The following is a 19,596-nucleotide window of genomic DNA, read 5'->3' on the forward strand; positions in this document are numbered from 1 at the left end:
CCCTTTTAACCCGTCCTTTTAACCTTAGGGCATGTAAGAATGTGTATATGTACAAACAAGTCACAAATCTACCCAGACACCCAGGCACCAAGGATCATAAACATAACCGAAATGAAACTGAAACCATTTTACCTTTTCTTAACACACACAATTCAACTTAAAATTATACATTATTAATAACCCCCTCCCTCACCTCTCCTATGTAATGATGCGGAGATGCCGGCGTTGGACTGGGGTGGGCACAGTAAGAAGGCTCACAACACTCACCTGATGAAGGAGCAGTACTCCGAAGGCTTGTGATACCAAATAAACCTTTAGGACTTTAACCTGTTGTTGTGAGACTTCTTACTGTCTCCTAGGTAATGAAGCTTTCTGTCCTATGGAGTTTACTATTCAAAGTGTAGGATTAGGAGCAAGTTTCATCAGAACAGCCAAGCCAAGGATGTTGGCCTATATTGCGAAGGGCATAGAATATAAAAGCAGGGATGTCTTGATGCACCTGTACAGGGCATTGGTGAGGCCGCAGCTGGAATACTGTGTGCAGTATTGGTCCCCTTATATGAGGAAGGATATATTGGCATTGGAGGGAGTGCAGAGAAGGTTCACCAGGTTGATACCGGAGATGAGGGGTTTGGATTATGAGGAGAGGCTGAGGAGATTGGGTTTGTACTCGTTGGAGTTTAGAAGGATGAGGGGGGATCTTATGGAGACTTATAAGATAATGCGGGGGCTGGATAGGGTGGAGGCGGAGAGATTCTTTCCACTTAGTAAGGAAGTTAAAACTAGAGGACACAGCCTCAAAATAAAGGGGGGTCGGTTTAAGACAGAGTTGAGGAGGAACTTCTTCTCCCAGAGGGTGGTGAATCTCTGGAATTCTCTGCCCACTGAGGTGGTGGAGGCTACCTCGCTGAATATGTTTAAAGCGCGGATGGATGGATTCCTGATCGGTAAGGGAATTAAGGGTTATGGGGATCAGGCGGGTAAGTGGTACTGATCCACGTCAGATCAGCCATGATCTTGTTGAATGGCGGGGCAGGCTCGAGGGGCTAGATGGCCTACTCCTGCTCCTATTTCTTATGTTCTTATGTTCTTATGTTCACTGGACAGCTGGTTCGGACGAAACGCAACATTCTGCGGCGGCACGGTAGCACAGTGGTTAGCACTGCTGCTTCACAGCTCCAGGGACCTGGGTTCAATTCCCGGCTTGGGCCACTGTCTGTGTGGAGTTTGCACATTCTCCTTCTGTCTGCATGGGTTTCCTCTGGGTGCTCCGGTTTCCTCCCACAGTCCAAAGATGTGCGGGTTAGGTTGATTGGCCGTGCTAAAAATTGCCCTTAGTGTCCTGAGATGCGTAGGTTAGAGGGATTAGTGGGTTAAATATGTAGGGGTAATGGGGGTAGGGCCTGGGTGGGATTGTGGTCGGTGCAGACTCGATGGGCCGAATGGCCTCTTTCTGTGCTGTGGGGTTTCTATGATTCTATGATAAAAGGACCCAGATATTTGTGGTCACTTTAGCTTGTTTTGGTATGTTATAAATATGTCTGTTGCTCAATTCTGAGGCATACAGAGGATGTTCAAGATTTGAGCTTGTGTGGTTTTCCTGACTGGCGTTGGCTGAGAATGATGTCATTGATTTGATAAGTTAACATTGCAAAGTGGCTGAAATTTATAGGCCAGAGCTGGGGGTGGGGGACGGATTCCAACCAGGAATACGCAAAGATGGTGCACATGTATTATTACAGCAAAAAATCCAACCAGGCAGGCCTCCAGTCCGACTTTCTCATGTCTTACTCACCCTTCTACTGTAACATACTGGGCCCCCTGTCGCATGACCAGTCCACCATCTACTTCCATATTGCTAATCCGATATGAGAACAATTAACTCTGCATGAGCCAGGAAGTGAACCTAGGAATACAAACCGAGAAAGGTATATACAAAGAAGAAGGCTGTACTGTGTCCATGACGCTCGACAAGGCTGGCACGGTGGCCCAGTGGTTAGCACTGCTGCCTCGCAGTGCCAGGGACCCGGGTTCGATTCCCAGCTTGGGTCACTGTCTGTGTGGAGTTTGCACATTCTCCCCGTGTCTGCGTGGGTTTCCTCCGGGTGCTCCGGTTTCCTCCCACAGTCCAAAGATGTGCAGGTTGGGTGGATTGGCCATGCTCAATTGCCCCTTAGTGTCAGGGGGACTAGCAGGATAAATACGCGGGGTTACAGGGATGGGGCCTGGGTGGGATAGTTGTCGGTGCAGGCTCGATGGGCCGAATGGCCTCTTTCTGCACTGTAGGGATTCTATGCCTACAGTTCTCGGGGTTGTCGTTCTGCAGGTTTTTGCATTTCAAGTGCATATTCAGAGCTTTACCCTTTCAGACAGTGAGCTCCAGGCCCCCTACACCCACTGGGTTAAAAAATACTCCCCAACATCCCTTTAATCCTTTGCCTAATTACTTTAAATCAATGCCCCCTGGTTATTGAACCCCTTCAATAAGGGAAATGGGTCCTTCCTAACCACATCGTTACAGCCACTCATACTGTTACAGGCTTCAGTTAAATCTCCCCTCTGCCTCCTCTGACCTGCCTCATCCTGGGAGTGTGACATTATAGCAGAAATATTACGTTTTTTTATTAGTGTCACAAGTAGGCTTACGTTAACAGCCATGATTGAATGGCGGAGCAGACTCGATGGGCCGAGTGGCCTAATTCTGCTCCTATGTCTTATAACACTGCAATGAAGTTACTGTGAAAATCCCCTAGTCGCCACACTCCCACGCCTGTTCGGGGACACGGAGGGAGAATTTAGCATGGCCAATGCACCTGACCCGCACGTCTTTCGGACAGTGGAAGGAAACTGGAGCACCGGGAGGAAACCCATGCAGACACGGGGAGAACGTGCAGACTCTACACAGACAGTGACCCGAGCCGGGAATCGAACCCGGGTCCCTGGTGCTGTGAGGCAGCAGTGCTAACCACTGTGCTACCGTGCTGCGTATCATGTAAAGGAGAGGGAAACTGCTCAGAAACTTATCTTTAAAATGTCTCATCGTACTTGTCTTGGGAACGGAAGATCTTTAATTTTCTAATCTTTTATTTTTCACCCCCAGAAGGACTCTCCGGTTAAAACGAACAGTGGGGAGACACGTTGACAAGACTCCGCTTTTTAAGTTCTTTCTGTGGCTGAAGCTGACCTGCAATGCCAGTTGAGTTGAGTTATTCCGAGATGGACTGCGATGTTTCACCCAGGAGCAAGCTGCACGGCATTGAGAGAATGGGAAGTGAAGACAGTGGATTTGGTTCAAGGTCCAGAAACTCGAATTTGGTAAGTGTTATTGTCTAACAGGCCAATTGCAAGCCAAAGATTCAGACTTTATGCAGCTTGACCATCTTGTTGTTACCACGGGACTATTTACACCAGCCTTGGTTCATTGGGTAGTGGCCTGGCTTCTGAGCCAGGATGTTGGGTGTTCAGGCCCCAGTTCTGGACTTGAGGACATTTTGAAGGGAATACTTAAATGACCTCTTCCCAAATTATTCATAAACCTCTTAGAATGCTTCATGTCCTTCAAGACCAGGGCAGTACGGTGGCACAGTGGTTAGCACTGCTGCCTCACAGCGCCAGGGACCCGGGTTTGATTCTGGCCTTGGGTCACTGTCTGTGTGGAGTTTGCATGTTCTCCCCTGTGTCTGCATGGGTTTCCTCCAGGGGCTCCCATTTTCTCTGGTACTCCATAAATGAGCAGGTTAGGTGGATTGCCCATGCTGAGTTGCCCCTTTAGTGTCCCAAGATATGTAGGTTAGGGGGATTACCGTGGTAAATACATGGTCTTATGGGGATAGGGCCTGTCAGAGAGTTGGTGCAGACTTGATGGACTGAATGGCCTCCTTCTGCACTGTAGGGATTCTGTGAAAGATTATAGAATCATAGAATCCTACAGTGTAGAAGGAGGCCGTTCAGCCCATCAAGTATGCACTGACCACAATCCCATCCAGGCCCTATCCCCCTGACACTAAGGGGCAATTTGGCATGGCTAATGCACCTAACCCGCACATCTTTGGAGTGTGGGAGGAAACTGGAGCACCCGGAGGAAACTCATGCAGACACGGGGAGAACGTGCACAGACAGTGACCCAAGCCGGGAATCGAACCCAGGTCCCTGGCGCTGTGAGGCAGCAGTGCTAACCACTGTGCCACCGTGCCAACCACTCTGAAGTGCAGTGATTTATTTTGCAGGTTGCAAATATTGCAGTATCAGAGACGAAAGAGGATGAATGTTGCTATCTTATTTATAAAGATAAAGGAAGCTAGGCAATCCTTTTTAATTGAGGAAGAAAGTGTTTTTTTATTATAAATGAGATGTTGTGGACAGATAGTATTAGATTTACTGGTAGTTGAAATAAAGCATGCAAAAGCCAGTGCTCCAGGATTCTACTAATGCAGTCAATAAACTGCAACTTCATACCTGCTACTCCGAGGCAGTTTCTGTGAGTGCAGCTCGCTGGAAATGGAGAGGTTTTCAATGTCTCTCTCCTCTTGATAGGCTCTTCAAGTCAAAATCTGTCAAATTCAACCCACTTGAGTTTAAAATCTGGGTCACAGCAACAAACTGCTGTAACCTTGGAAACTCAAAGCATCACAAATGGCAATGTCACGTTTGATGCCTTCTGATTAATAATTTGAAAAATAAATCTCTTCAGCTCTCTCTATAAGATCCACTTATCAGTGAGTGAAGGACAGTCTAGTTTTACAGATATTCCCACTGCTGCTTTAACTGGCTCTCTGCAGTGAAGCTACTTACTACTCGGCAAGAAAGGAAGTTTCCTTCTCCAGCATTCCTGAGATTGTGAAAGCTATTCGTGGTGGAAAGGCAGCTACTTCTGGATCTCGCCTAGCCCCTGGGACAGTATAGTGTGGCAGCTAAAGTGTGGTTCATGATTGGATATGATTCTCCGGACTCATCCAACCAACACGTTCCCCTCCCAGCCATTCCTTTGTGGACTCGCTGGGTGAAAACCCTGGGCGGCACAGTGGCACAGTGGTTAGCACTGCTGCCTCACAGCGTCAGGGACCCGGGTTCGATTCCGGCCTCAGGTCACTGTCCGTGTGGAGTCTGCACGTTCTCCCCCTGTCTGCATGGGCATCCTCCAGGTGCTCCGGTTTCCTCCCACACTCCAAAGATGTGTGGGTTAGGTTGAGTGGCCATGCTAAATTGCCCCTTAGTGTCAGGGGTTTAGCATGGTAAATATGTGGGGTTACAGGGCCTGGGTGAGATTGTAGTCAGTGCAGACTCGATGGGCCGAATGGCCTCCTATACTATAGGGATTCTATAATGCCCCTTCCTTAACAGCACTGTGGGTGTACCTACACCACATGGTCAACAGCCGTTCCAGAAGGCGGCTCACCACCACCTTCTCCAGGGCAATTAGGAATGGGCAACAAGTCTTGGCCTCGCCAGTGGCGCCCACATCCCATGAATGAATAGGAAAAAAACATCGTGAGGGCCATCCTTTCCTCATCTCAAAGGCAAAAATGACTTGCATTTATATAGCACCTTTTGTAACTTCTGGGCATGCCAAAGCACTTTACAGGGTTCGGTCCTTGGGCCTCTGCTCTTTACAATCTATGTTAATGACTTGGATACAGGGATAGAAGGCTCTATCACCAAATTTGACAATGATGCAAAAATAGGCGGGACAGTCAGTTGCAATGAGGAAATAAGAACCTCACAAATGGATATAGATAGGTTAGGAGAGTGGGCCAAAATGTGGCAGATGGAGTTTAACGTGGATAAGTGTGAGGTCATGCTTTTTGGTCGGAAAAATGGGAAGACGATTTATTATCTAAATGGAGAGAGACTTCGGTGCAGAGGGATCTGGGTGTCCTCGTTCATGAGTCGCAGAAAATTAGCATGCAGGTACATATATGATAAAGAAAGCAAATGGAATGTTTGCATTTATAGCTAAAGGAATAGAATATAAAGATAAGGAAGTATTGTTGCAACTATACAAGGCATTGATGAGGCCGCCTGGGGTATTGTGCACAGTTTTGGTCCCCTTATTTGAGGAAAGATGTAGTGGCATTGGAGGCAGTTCAGAGGAGGTTCACTGGATTGATTCCAGAGATGAGGGGTTTGTCGTATGAAGAGAGATTGAACAGTTTAGGCCGATACTCTCTGGAATTTAGAAGAACGAGGGGAAATCAAATTGAGGTATACAAGATGATAAAAGGTATGGATAAAGTAGACGTGGAGCGGGTGAGTCACCTGAAGAAGGAGCAACACTCCGAGAGCTTGTGCTACCAAATAAACCTGTTGGACTTTAACCTGGTGTTGTGAGACTTCTTACTGTGCTTACCCCAGTCTAACGCCGGCATCTCCACATCATGGCTCCAGAGCCACAGCAATGTGTCTGACTCTCAACTGTCCTCAGCAACTAGGGATGGGCAATAAATGCTGGCCAGCCAGTGGCGCCCGTGTCCCACAAATGAATAAAAAAGATGCTATCTGATCTGTGGAGTATTTCGAACATTTTATTTTGTATTTCATGTTTTCAATGTCTGTAATATTTTGCTTTTGTTTCTGAGTTGAGGAGGTGGGCTTCGATTGTTCTAGTTAAAATCCATTAGCCATCTGGCAATTGCCATTCTCTTACTCCAAGGTCGGGATTATTCTCTTGGATGAGTGTTAACAGGCTAACTGTCACCATGGAAACTGCAAACAAACAGTGGCCCAGTCAGGATCTGATGGAAAGAATGAATGAAGGGATTTTGCATTGGTATAGCACCTTTCAAAGCCCTTCACAGCCAATGAAGCCACTGTTGCAATGTACAAAGGGCAAGATGTATTCCTGGAACCCTCATCATTCTGAACAATTCTAACGAAGGGACGCACTTGAAACGTTGACTTTCAAGAACTGAGTGGCCTGCTGAGCTTTTTTTTGAATGTGTTTGTTTTGCTTTGGTTTCTTGCATTTGTAATTTTTCTTTGTCGCCTAACCATTGGACTTTGTTACCTGTAGGATGACGACTTCATGAATTATATGTCTCACGAGGAACAGGAATGCATTCTGTTCTTTGAGACAACTCTGGACTCCCTGAAGGATGATTTTGAGGAAAGTAGTTCTGTTTGCAGTGTCAAAAGTGAAGATCCAAGCACACCAACGCAGATTCACTCAGGGAATGAAGAAATCATTGACCTGGTGGTGGCCCGACCTCAGGCATCAGAACGTGTAGCTCATTATGAAAATGTGCTTCCAGGTGTGTTAAATGGCTAGAATTTCTCCCTCTTCCCTGCATCGTTTTTTTAAAGTTTGTTTATTAGTGTCACAAGTAGGCTTACATTAACGCTGCAATGAAGTGAAAATCTCCCCATCGCCACACCCAGGCCCCTGTTTGGGTTAGCAGTGCTAACCACTGTGCCACCGCAACGCCCTTTACTGAGTTCAAATCAAGACTCAATCATCGTCTTCTGCTCTAACAATGGGAATAATCAAACATCACTTAACCACTCCTGATTTATTTAATTATTCTTTCCCACTCTCTTTCATCCATGCTGACACCCTCCATTACCGGCCTTTGCTATTCAACCAGGCTTTTTTTGACTTGATTTGATTTGATTTATTATTGCCACATGAATTAACATACAGTGAAAAATATTGTTTTTTGCACGCTATACAGACAAAGCATACCATTCATAGAGAAGAAGAGTGCAGAATGTAGTGTTACAGTCATAGCTAGGGTGTAGAGAAAGATCAACTTAATGCAGGGTAAGTCCATTCAAAAGTCTGACAGCAACAGAGAAGAAGCTGTTCTTGAGTCGGTTGGTACGTGACCTCAGACTTTTGTATCTTTTTCCCGAAGGAAGATAGTGGAAGAGAGAATGTCCGGGGTGCGTGGGGTCCTTAATTATGCTGGCTGCTTTTCTGAGGCAGTAGGAAGTGTAGACAGAGTCAATGGATGGGAGGCCGGTTTGCGTGATGGATTGGGCTACATTCACAGCCTTTTGTAGTTTATTTTTAAATAAAAGTAAATGGGTACCCTTTTCTCAATTACATCAACAATAGCTGTTGCAACACAATGAAGCATTGTTTAGTGCTGCAGTACAGATTTAATCCCTTGTATCATTACAGTTCGCAATCTCGGATCACTTAGAGAAACATAGAATATTACAGCACAGAACGAGGCCATTCAGCCTAATCAGCCTGCACTGGCACTTGAAGTGAAATCCAAATAATCCCACTCCTACTTTCCCTACATTACTGCAATTTTTCTGCTCCTTCAGTCCCCTCTTGAAGACAGTAAAAAGTCTCACAACACCAGGTTAAAGTCCAACAGTTTTATTTGGTATCACAAGCTTTCAGAGCGCTGCTCCTTCATCAGTGAGTGGAGAGTGGGGTTCACAAACAGGGCATATATAGACAGAGACGCAATTGCAAGATAATGGTAGGAATGCGAGTCTTAACAGGTAATTAAGTCTTTATAGGTACAGCGAGTGGAGAGAGGGATAATCACAGGTTAATCACAGGTACCCTTATACTGTAAAGACTTGATTACCTGTTAAGTTTCGCATTCCAACCATTATCTTGCAATTGAGTCTCTGTCTATATATGCCGTGTTTGTGAACCCAACTCTCCACTCACCTGATGAAGGGGCAGTACTCTGTAAGCTCGTGATACCAAATAAACCTTTTGGACTTTAACCTGGTGTTGTGAGACTTCTTACTGTGCCCACCCCAGTCCAACGCCAGCATCTCCACCCCTTGAAGACAGTAAGAAGTCTTACAGCATCAGGTTAGGATTTATTTTGAATCACGAGCTTTCGGAGCACTTCTCCTTTATCAGGTACTCTTGAAGACACTATTAAATCTGTATCCAACGCCCCATAAAGCAGAGCATTCTAAATCCTAACTACTCATTATGTTTAAAAACTAAAAAGTAGTCTTTCCTTATGTCACCTCTTTTGCCAATCACCTTAAATCTGGATAAGGCCATAGGATCAGGAATAGGCCATTCGGCCCCTTGAGCCTGCTCCACCATTCAATAGGATCATCGTTGATCCAACATTCCTCAGGTCCACTTCCCTGCCCTTTCCTCATAACCCTTGATTCCCTCACTGATCAAAAAATCTATTCCTCAAGCCTTAAATTTACAGCAGGATTCTGCCCCCATTGGCAAGGAGTTCCAATGATTCTCAACCCTCTGAGAGAAGAAATTCCTCTTCATCTCAGTCTTAAATTGGCGCCACTTTATTCTGAGACTATGTCCTCTGGTCCTGGACTCTCCCATGAGGGGGAAACATCCTCTCAACATTTACCCCGTCGCGCCCCCTAAGAACCCTATATGTTTCAATGAGATCACATCTCATTCTTCTAAACTCCAATGAGTCGAGTCCCAGCCTGTTTAACCTTTCCTCATAAGACCATCCCAGTGCACCTTCTCTGAATGGCCTCCAATGAAATAATATCTTTCCTTAAATAAGGGAATCAAAACTGCTCCCACTACTCCCACTACTCCCAGATGTGGTCTCACCAGCACCTTGTACTGTTGCAGCAAGACTTCCCACACCAACCCCCTTGAAATAAGGGCCAACATCCCATTACCCTTCCTGATTACCTGCTGCACCTGTGTGCTAGCTTTCTGTGTTTCGTGCACAAGTGTCCCCAAGTCTCTTTGTGTTGCAGCTTTCTGCAGTTTTTCTCTATTTAAACACTACTCTGTTCTTTTGTTCTCCCTTCCAAAATGAACAACTACACGCTTTCCCACATTATACTCCATTTGCCAACTTTTTGCCCACTTATTTAACCAATCAATATCTCTTTGTAAACTGTTTTGTATCCCTCCTGCAACTTGCCTTTCCAGGGTCATCTGGACTCGAAACGTCAGCTCTTTTCTCTCCTTACCTGCTGAGATTTTCCAGCATTTTCTCTTTTGGTTGCCTTTCCACCTATTTTTGTGTTGTTTGCAAATTTGGCTACAGTACATTCGCTTCTTTCCTCAAAGTCATTAATATATATTGTCAACAGTTATGGTCCCAGCACCGATCCCTGTGGAACCCCATTAGTTACAGGTCGTCAACCTGAAAAAGAACGCCCTATCCCCACTCGCTGTTTCTTACTCATTAACCAATTCTCTATCCATGCCAATATACTACCTCCAACACCATGGACGCTTATCTTATGATTTAACCTTTTGTGAGGTAGCTTGCCGAACGCCTTCTGGAAATCCAAATACAACACATCTACTGGTTCCCCTCTATCCACTCTGGTTGAGATTTCCTCGAAAAACTCTAATAAATGAGTCAGACACGATTTCCCTTTCATGAAGCCATGCTGATTCTGCTTGATTAGATTATGATTTTCCAAATGTGCTGCTATTACTTCTCAAAAGTCAATTCCAACATTTTTCCCACAATAGATGTGAGGCTAATCAGCCTACAGTTCCTTGCTTTCTTGCCTCCCTCCCTTTCTGAATAGGAATGTCACATTGGGCAGTTTTCCAATCCTCCGTCACGTCTCCTGATTTTTGGAAATTTACAACCAATCCTTTGATTATTGACCTTTCAACCATTGGAAGCTTTTTCTCTTTACAGACATTTCATGATTTGAAACATTGCTATAAAAGCTCCTCTTAACTCTAAGGATATCACCCCGTTGCTCAGTTGGGGATGACCAGTACAGGAGGCACTTGGCGCGTGCACACAGTCCAGGACAAATGAAGAGGGTGCATCTTTTGCAAGCCACCCTTTTGTACCTACTTCACTGTGGAGCACCTTCTGGTAGCTGGTCCCGATGTGCGGAGAAGTGGGAGGAGAACAGAGTTTGGATGTAATAGTCTCCTGCTGCTGGAACTCCTGACCAAGACTGACAAATGAAGAGCAGCCAGTTAGATGAATTGTTGGAAGGTTGCAGGCAGCCGTGATATTATACACACTGGTTTAGTGGGACCAGTATTCCATTGGGATTCCAGCTAGGCATATTATGGGAAGAGGGCCTCCCTATATTGGGATTGGGCAGGTATGCTGACCATTGGGTCCTGTGAAGTGAGGTGTACCTGCTTCCACAAGAACGTACAAGGCCACCGCTGGTGACATCCTGGGTGGACTGTATCCTCCGAGAAGTCAAAACAAACAAATGATTTTCTTTGGAGATGCAGCTAGATTACTGCCCAGAGCTCTGGGCTATTTGTAACAATGCCTGCACATAGGCAGGTGGGGACCAGGACTTTCATTGGCAGGGGAACGATTGGTGCGACAGACATTCCTGCAGCCCTGATGTTTCCCCCAGTTACTAACAAGGTTCCTTCTTCCCCTTCACACATCCAATGGAAATGGGAAGAGTTTTATGAGTATGAATAATTTAATTCCTATTCTAAATGAAATCACTATCAATGCTTGTGTAAGTTCTGACTGTTAATTTGTTTCACAAAAAGACATCTTCAACATTTTCAAAACCATTTTTTAAATTTCTAGTTGAGAAAGACATTGGTGAACCTCAGAAAGAGGAGGTTCGGGCGAATCAAGAAAAAATGCAGCTGATGCCACCAGAGCGTCCACGTCCCACGATCAATGCAGCACAGTTTCTAAAACAACGAAGCTTTGAGAGAACCCCACCTGAATCTGAAATCGAACCGGCCAGAGCCTTCTACAACCTGGCAAAGCCACCTGGATCAGTGCCAACGCCAATGGTTATCGCACAGAAGATTGCAGAGAAAAAAGCTGGGAATGGGATAACATCGCCTGTGTCCCCAGCAGAAAGCAAACGCTTCACTTACGAGAACGACCAGATGAACTCGACTTCTCCAACTGAAGGTCAGGAGTTTCATTACAGAAATGCGAAGCTCCAAAGGTTTCCATCCAACATTAGCATTTCGATGGCAAGCAGGGAATACAACAACACCATCACCAAGGCAGCGGTCAAAGTGCAAGAACGCAAAGCACAAGTGTTGGCCAACCTGGGTGGCACAAGCCTCCTTGTTGCTGAGTTAGATGACCAGCAACAGAAAGCTAAACCAAGAAGGAGTTTGTCTTTCAAAGAAGCAGTTTCCATCCAAACAAGGGACGAGGCGCTATCAAAACTCGGGCTGGTGGAAGAATCTGACGAGACGGATTCAAATAGTTCCGATGGCTTCAAATCAAAGGTCAGAAATTCAACCTCTGCTCAGTCAATGAAGGTGCCATCTGTAACCAATGGCACTCATGCAGCTGGACCTCTTCCTGTTACACCACCTCTGAAAGCTCCCAGTCCCAAACCTGAACCTAAAGAGATTCCTCATCCGAGCACAAAATTAAATATGTCTGGAATACACAGGTCACGGTCCATTCAAAAACCATCAGGATTCAGGTCTCAAGGAGTAACAGTCCAGTTCTCCGGCCGTGGCTCAACAGATGAATCTCGCAAAGAAGCGTTACGGAAATTGGGTCTGCTGAGGATCAATGAAGTTCAGTGAAAACTCAAATCAAATCCTTTCAGGAATATTTATAATGCCTTTTGTTCAAAATAAGGAAGGGGATCTTTCTTGCACGCTGCCTTTAGAACCAAAAGGATTCCTCTGAAATCCATCAACTATGTTCAGTGGTCATAATGGCACATTTACAAGGAAGCCTGCAAACATTAGCATATCTTCACTTTTTTTTGTTAGATGGGGCCAAAGGAAGCTAAAGAAGATGAAATTGTTGACCAGAATAAGTGAAACAGATTTGGGTAATTTGTAGAACTTGTTCTGAGAATATCCCAGAAGTTAAATTGGGAATATTGGTGAATCTTGGGTTACTGCTGGAAGATTAGTTCCTCCATTATTCTCTAGCCTCGATGTCACAAACTTCACCACAAAGGTGTAACTCGGTAGATCCCAATGAGTAGTGTAAATTACCAATGGTTAGTGCTCAATAGCTGTCGCAACACAATTTCAAAATGTGCAAAGTCACTAAATACCCTGTTTACATGAAGCAAATACTCCCCAACTTCTGTACCCACATTTCTGGTGGAATATGTATGTTAACCTTTTGTTTTCAAACCAAGGCAGTTTGGACATGAACTATTAGATTATACCTGGCCAAACTACAAAACGAAAGATACCAATGGAGAGATGTTATGTCCCTCCATAAAAGACTTCACCAAAAGCCAACACAAGTGGAATAAAACTGTCAAAGCATCAGAAACAAACATCTCTCAGCGAAACAGGTTGTGACCGTCACGACTAAGGGAAGTGGATTAATCTGTCTGTTATGTATCAAAGAATAGGACAGGATGTATTACACCTCAAATCAATCAAAGTTCGAACTTACCTTGATGTTTTAATTTGTATTTTGTTTAAAACACAATTGTGTATTTTAAAGAGGACACTTTTTCTCCCATGTTAAGCAATACATTAAGCTTTACTAGTAACTGTTGGTGAATCCGATTCTGTTCATAAAGTTGTTGTAATCTGAAACATTGATGTACAAAGGTACAAGTTTTGAATCACATTAAGGGGAAGGAAAGTATGGGATGTGTATTTTGTTCAAAGTGGGGTTTTTTTTGCAGATGAAAATGCAAAATTTCTCCTCCTTCTTAAAAATTGTTATCACTGAATGAGGATCTCCCTCCCCCAGCTTGGCTGATCTATTAGCTGTCAATTCTGGGGGGGACTTTTGAACAATTTGGTTACAAATCACAAGTGCAACTTCAATGAGAGGTAATTTTGAGCTACTTGACTGCAGGATATCACACTGACTTTGTGAATGATTTGCTCACTTTGGGCACTATGCCCCTCCCTTTCAAAACCTCGGTCAGTATTGTCATTAACCACTCTGTCTGCATTGACTACTGCCTCCACTCCACCTCCCTTTCCTCTACAAGGGCTATGTATGCATAGATTGTTTCCTCCCAGGCCTGTGCTCATCTCCTCCAGAATTCTGCTTGAGTCCATCCACCCATCTCAGCACCGATACAACTCTAACCAAGAGACATCCTGTGTGACTGCACCCAGGTCTACTCCAGCACCCTGCAACTTTTGACGTGGACAAAGATTAGGTGACAAACCAATGATTTTCCTTTGCCCAGTTCAGTGCCATCTCTATGCACCATACTGAATAGTTCACAGATACTGTCATTTTTAGAAACATAGAAACTAGAAGCAGGAATAGGCCATTCGGCCCTTCGAGCCTGCTCAACCATTCATTTTGATCATGACGGATCATCAAATTCAATATCCTGATCCTGCCTTTCCCAATATCCTATGATCCCTTTAGCCGCAAGAGCTATATCTAATTTCTTCTTGAAATCGCACAATGTTTTGGCCTCAACTACTTTCTGTGGTCATGAATTCCACACATTCACCACTCTCTGGGTGAAGAAATTTCTCCTCATCTCAGTCCTAGAAGGTTTACCCCTTATCCTCAAACTATGACCCAAATCACTTTGACTTCAAATCACATTTTTCTCACAGGCCTATCCACCTTTCTCAGTAAGATGCTTTTGTTTTTGCATAAGTAAGTTATTCCACAAGTTTAAAACTCAATAATACAGCTAACACTCCCGGGTGTCTCATTTGTATCTACCTGAGCCTTGATTGACTTGGTTCTCCATATCACCTTGGACTTTCGTTCACTGTGTGCCTTACTTTGGCATGTTGTGATTGTTGATAGAAATATTTCAATGGCCCAAAAGGTTTTGGTTTAAACCCTCAATTATGTAGGGGAATTTCCAACCCCCCCCCCCCCCCTGCCCCGCTGCCCCCCCCCCCCCCCCCCCCCAACCCTTGCAATTTGGCAACTGCCTATAGTGACGCAGTTCAAATTCAAGAGTTCAGTTGTGCAGAGTACGACCCAATGTTTCACTGAACGTTGCAGTGGAAAGGCCCTCCAAGCAAGATATAGAGCGGGGTTTTATTATCACACATTTGCCCTGGGGGATTTAAAACACGACGTCTCAATCACTCAACACACCCACATTATCATGCAAAAATTAGATATAGATGACGGTTAAAACAATACAATTGCAATTTATGATTGTCTCAGTATCTTTCATAGCAGATCTGTAGTTTCTTAGATGAGTTGATGCTTTGATTGAAGTGAAGCTCTTGTAAAGCAGAGGATTTGCCATAAACTGCAAAGCCTCATGTAGTTGACTTTCCAGGAGGTTGCTTTTCAGGTGAACTTCAAGTTGGAACAGGGTGGGGAGAGTCCTTCTCCCACTTCCAATGTATTGCTGCATTTTGGCTACTTGGCTGGCTCCCTGTTGGTTGATGGTTTCCGATGGAATACTCATCATCCTGAAATCGAAAAATCCTGCCAAGGTCAACGGCCCTTCCCACGGTCCGTCCCTCACCCGCTCCGATTCCCATGGCAGGCAGACCGGTAAAATGCCGACCACTGAGTTTCGACTGCGGGAAGATGGAAAATTAGTAATACGAGTCCTTTTTTTCCCCTGTGGTTTCGCTTTGCAACATAGTTAGTTAGTCTCATTTAAGCACCAGTCAGTTTGCTCATCCATTTATTTATCAACTCCCTTTTTTCACGCTGTTTCAACTTCTTCTGTTTTCCCTCCAGCCACGGTGTGGTTGGTTAAAAGGTTGTGCAGTATACAAGTGTGCAAATGGTCCCATGGAGTGGAAAGGCCACTCTACAGTAGAATGAGCTGGGCACTGGTTTCATAATGTGAAGCGCACCTCATGATACCAAATAGAACTACACAGCTGAGTGTTTGTAAATTTATTACCATGGGTTTTTATATATTTATGTACATATTTTCTATCTTTTAAAACTGATTATTTTGAAATATGTTCTGATTTTAAAATGTATTTATGCACAATGCATATATAATTCAAAAATTATGTTATTAATTACCTTGCTTGTCTTCAGTTAATGAATCATATAAACATCTATTTTGTATCCTGCGTGTGACTATGAAACAATATATTGACAATATTTGTTTTAAAAACACTGTGAAGATTCTGGGACAGTTGCATAGAATGGTGGAAGATATGTATTTGTTGTAAACATTAAAACACTAAATGTATTTAAAAAAAGAGTTGAAAAAAGCTTTAATGATTGAAAATAACCTGTTGGGCATTGGTGTTATGCTAGGAAGATCATTACGGTAAAGAGCGATTCTGTCACCAAAATGTCAATTATTAGCAATGGATGTTTTGCTAATAATTAAAAGTGGAGGCACAACCTTTTTTTATCCTGTCACCTGAGAACATTGCTATCTTTTTCAAAGTTTGGTTCATGTGGCCACTCTTCATGAGTGTAAGAAACTAATTCCTTGCCTTTGGACAAAGTTGGAGAATTCCAGCCAAAGTGTCAGGTTCTGACTGAAAACTGACGTCTTTCTCTCCAGAAACACAGCCAAGTTTCCTGACCAGATTTCCTGACACTGGCGATGTAGTTTACAGAGGGGTATAGTTTGCGCCGTCATTCTGGTGGGGTAGGGCGGGGTGGGGTGGGCCTGATAAAGCCAGTAAGGCCGCCTCCACAGAAATTGGGGCGCTAACTTTAAAGGGCGCTCTGATAGGTGGAAAAAAAATGAACTCACTCCCATTCCTCCCCTCACGGCCACAGGTGACACCTTCCCCTTCCTTCTCCCCCTCCCCCTCCCCCTCTTCCTCCTCCCCCTCCCCCTCCCCCTCCCCCTCCCCCTCTTCCTCCTCCCCCTCCCCCTTCCACTTTTGGGAGCTTTTGGAGTCCTGCTCCTTCATCAGGTGAGTTACTCTGGCATCCAACTTTGGCCAGAAATTTACCACCCCGCCTGCCACGGAATTGGAGTGGGCAAGGGGCGGGCAAGGAGAACGTCCGTTGACCTCGGGTGGAACTTTATGGTTTCGGGATGAGTGAGACTGTAAAATCCCACATCTTGTGCACACTGTTCTCATTCTGGTTTTCAAACCCTCCATAGCCCCATCCCTCCCTATCTCTGTCATCTCCTCCAGCTCTACAACCTACCAAGATCTCTGCATTCCTCGATTTCGACCTCTTAGAGTGTTCCCGATTTTAATCGCTCCGTCATTGGTGGCTGTGTCTGCAGCCGTTGAGGTCCCAAGCTCCAGAGTTCCCTTCCTAAACCTCTCCACCTCGCTTTCCTCCTTTAATCTGCTCCTTAAAATCTAACACTCTGACCAAGCTTTTGATCACCTGCCCTTCTTCTCCTTATTTGGTTCTGTGTGGTATTTAGTTTTGTAACTCTGCTGTGAAGCGCTTTGGGATGTTTTATTTTATGAAAGGCGCTGTATACAAGTTGTTGTTTCCCTCCCCTGAACTAGAGGTCTAAGCCATTGCCATTTGATATCAGGTAACTGAGCACAGCCCGGGGTCAAATGATGGGATCGTTTTGTATCATAGAATCATAGAATCCCTCAGTACAGAAGGAGGCCATTCGGCCCATCGAGTCTGCACCGACAACAATCCCACCCAGGCCCTATTCCCGTAACCCCACATATTTACCCCGCTAATCCCTCTAACCTACGCATCCTGGAGAACTAAAGGGCAATTTAGCATGTCCAATGCGCCTAACCCACACATCTTTGGACTGTGGGAGGAAATTGGAGCACCCGGAGGAAACCCACACAGGGAGAACGTGCAAGCTCCACACAGGCAGTGACCCAAGCCGGGAATCAAACCCAGGTCCCTGGAGCTGTGAGGCAGCAGTGCTAACCACTGTGCTATCGTGCTGCTCCTGATCAGCTGTTGAAGAGTAGAAACTCACTGACACACATTCTGCATATGTCCAAACACTCGCAGTATATAGAATTCTGTTTATCTGATTTTCCAAATGTTTAGGCAGTTCAGCATTTGTTGCAGTTTCCATTGAAGCTTTTATCCACAAATCGTAGGGACTCAATATTTTGTATAGAAGTATAACACCTTTAAATACAACCACAAGAAATGGGAGAAGGAGTGGACCACATGGTACATTGTGCACGCTCTGCCAGTCAACACGGGTGGCACAGTGGTTAGCACAGCTGCCTCACAGTGCCAGGGACCCGGTTCGATTACTGACTTGGATGACTGTCGATGGTGGCATAGTGGTAATGACATTGTACCCGTGATCCAGAGGCCTCGGCTAATTCTCTGATAACATGGATTCAATTAATAAATCTGCAATATAGCTGGTTTCAGTAACAGTGGTTAGCACTGCTGCCTCACAGCGCCAGGGACCCGGGTTGGATTCCGGCCTCAAGTCACTGTCTGTGTGGAGTTTGCACATTCTCCCTGTGTCTGCATGGGTTTCCTCTGGGTGCTCCAGTTTCCCCTCTCAGTCTGAAAGACGTGCTGGTTAGATGCATTGACCGTGCTAAATTCTCCTTCAGTGTACCCGAACAGAAGTCGGAGTGTGGCGACTAGGGGATTTTCACAGTAACTTCATTGGAGTGTTAATGTAAGCCTACTTGTGACACTAATAAAACTTTAAAAATTTAAAAAAAATGGCTGATATTGGATTTTGACTCCATTGTCATGTTGGAAGGAATTTTCAGTATGACACTCAACCTGTTTGGCCGTGTTATGAATACACCTTCCTTGGCCATCGAGTCCTGGCGTGGAACTCGAACACAGAGTTTCTGGTTCAGAGGTAGGATCACTACCCACTGCACCACAAGAGCTCAGCAGGAGGTCTGAGGACTTACTTCAATTGTTGCTCCTATAGGGATATTCCTTCAACTGTCGATTGGCTTCTTTGGATTGTGGACATGGGCAGTAAAAACACCAAGTGTAAACATTCCCCTCTCCAAAAGGAATAATACAATGTTGTTAACCTTTGGGGCGAATGGGATCAAAGGTTATGGGGAGAAAGCAGGGTTAGGCTATTGAGTTGGACGATCGGCCATGATCATAATGAATGGCGGAGCAGGCTCGAAGGGCCGAATGGCCTCCTCCTGCTCCTATCTTCTATGTTTCTGTGTCTCTGACAGACAACAAATTTTCGACCTTCTCTACAGCACCTACATTATTCCCCCTGTATGAGAGAGAGAGAGGGAGAGTTTGCCAGATCCTCAGCTTCAAAGCCAAATCCGCACTGTTGCTAACCATTTGGGTGGTGTGAAATCCTGGCCCCAGGTGACTCATTCTCTCAGTTTCCCTTCCTGTAAAAAGCGACACTTGGCATCTCTTCGTTATGGTTCAAGTGAAACTGGAATCTTGGCACCTACTGCCTGGCAGACCTCATTAGAAATATTCATTCATACTGAGGAGTAACCTTTACACATTCATAAATTTACTCATGCTATCAAAGGGCAAGTAATCTTAATGAGCGACAAGTTATTCATTCCAGTATTGGAAAGCTGCTCAGTAACCTGCTCACTTTTCAGAACCTACACGGCCGCTCCAAGCAACACTCTGAGGGACGGTGTGTGTGAATTGCTTCAATTATTTCGCGACACCAGAGCTAGCTAAAGATGTGAAGCTAGATTTTGTGCATTAAAAGAGTTTAAGGTTAAGTTTATTTATTAGCGTCACAAGTAGACTTGCATTAACACTGCAATAAGGTCACTGTGAAAATCCCCTAGTCATCACACACCGGCGCCTGTTTGGGTACACTGAGACATGGGGCTGACCTCTCTCCCAGCTCGCTCCACACCTGATGGCCTCCTCAGGGTGACCAGGGTCACCCACCCTGACTTCTAATCTAGTCACG

General features: G+C 45.0%; 1 protein-coding gene across 2 annotated transcripts in view; it reads left to right on the top strand.

Moving 5' to 3' along the window:
- The window catches only part of LOC144508084 (proline and serine-rich protein 2-like), a 66,231-nt gene extending 53,668 nt beyond the window's left edge, over window positions 1-12,563 (top strand). Inside the window, exons 2-4 of one of the 2 annotated variants that reach the window (XM_078235956.1) lie at window positions 3,104-3,315; window positions 7,010-7,247; window positions 11,457-12,563. In XM_078235956.1, the coding sequence (XP_078092082.1) occupies window positions 3,190-3,315; window positions 7,010-7,247; window positions 11,457-12,433 (1,341 nt within the window). In that variant the 5' untranslated portion in view covers window positions 3,104-3,189 and the 3' untranslated portion in view covers window positions 12,434-12,563. Of the gene's footprint in view, window positions 1-3,100; window positions 3,316-7,009; window positions 7,248-11,456 lie in introns of both variants that reach the window. The other variant, XM_078235955.1, reaches the window with a different exon arrangement.
- Window positions 12,564-19,596: the final 7,033 nt, after the last annotated feature.

This window comes from Mustelus asterias, chromosome 19 (assembly GCF_964213995.1).
Source record: "Mustelus asterias chromosome 19, sMusAst1.hap1.1, whole genome shotgun sequence".
In the NCBI taxonomy this organism is placed as follows: Eukaryota; Metazoa; Chordata; class Chondrichthyes; order Carcharhiniformes; family Triakidae; genus Mustelus; species Mustelus asterias.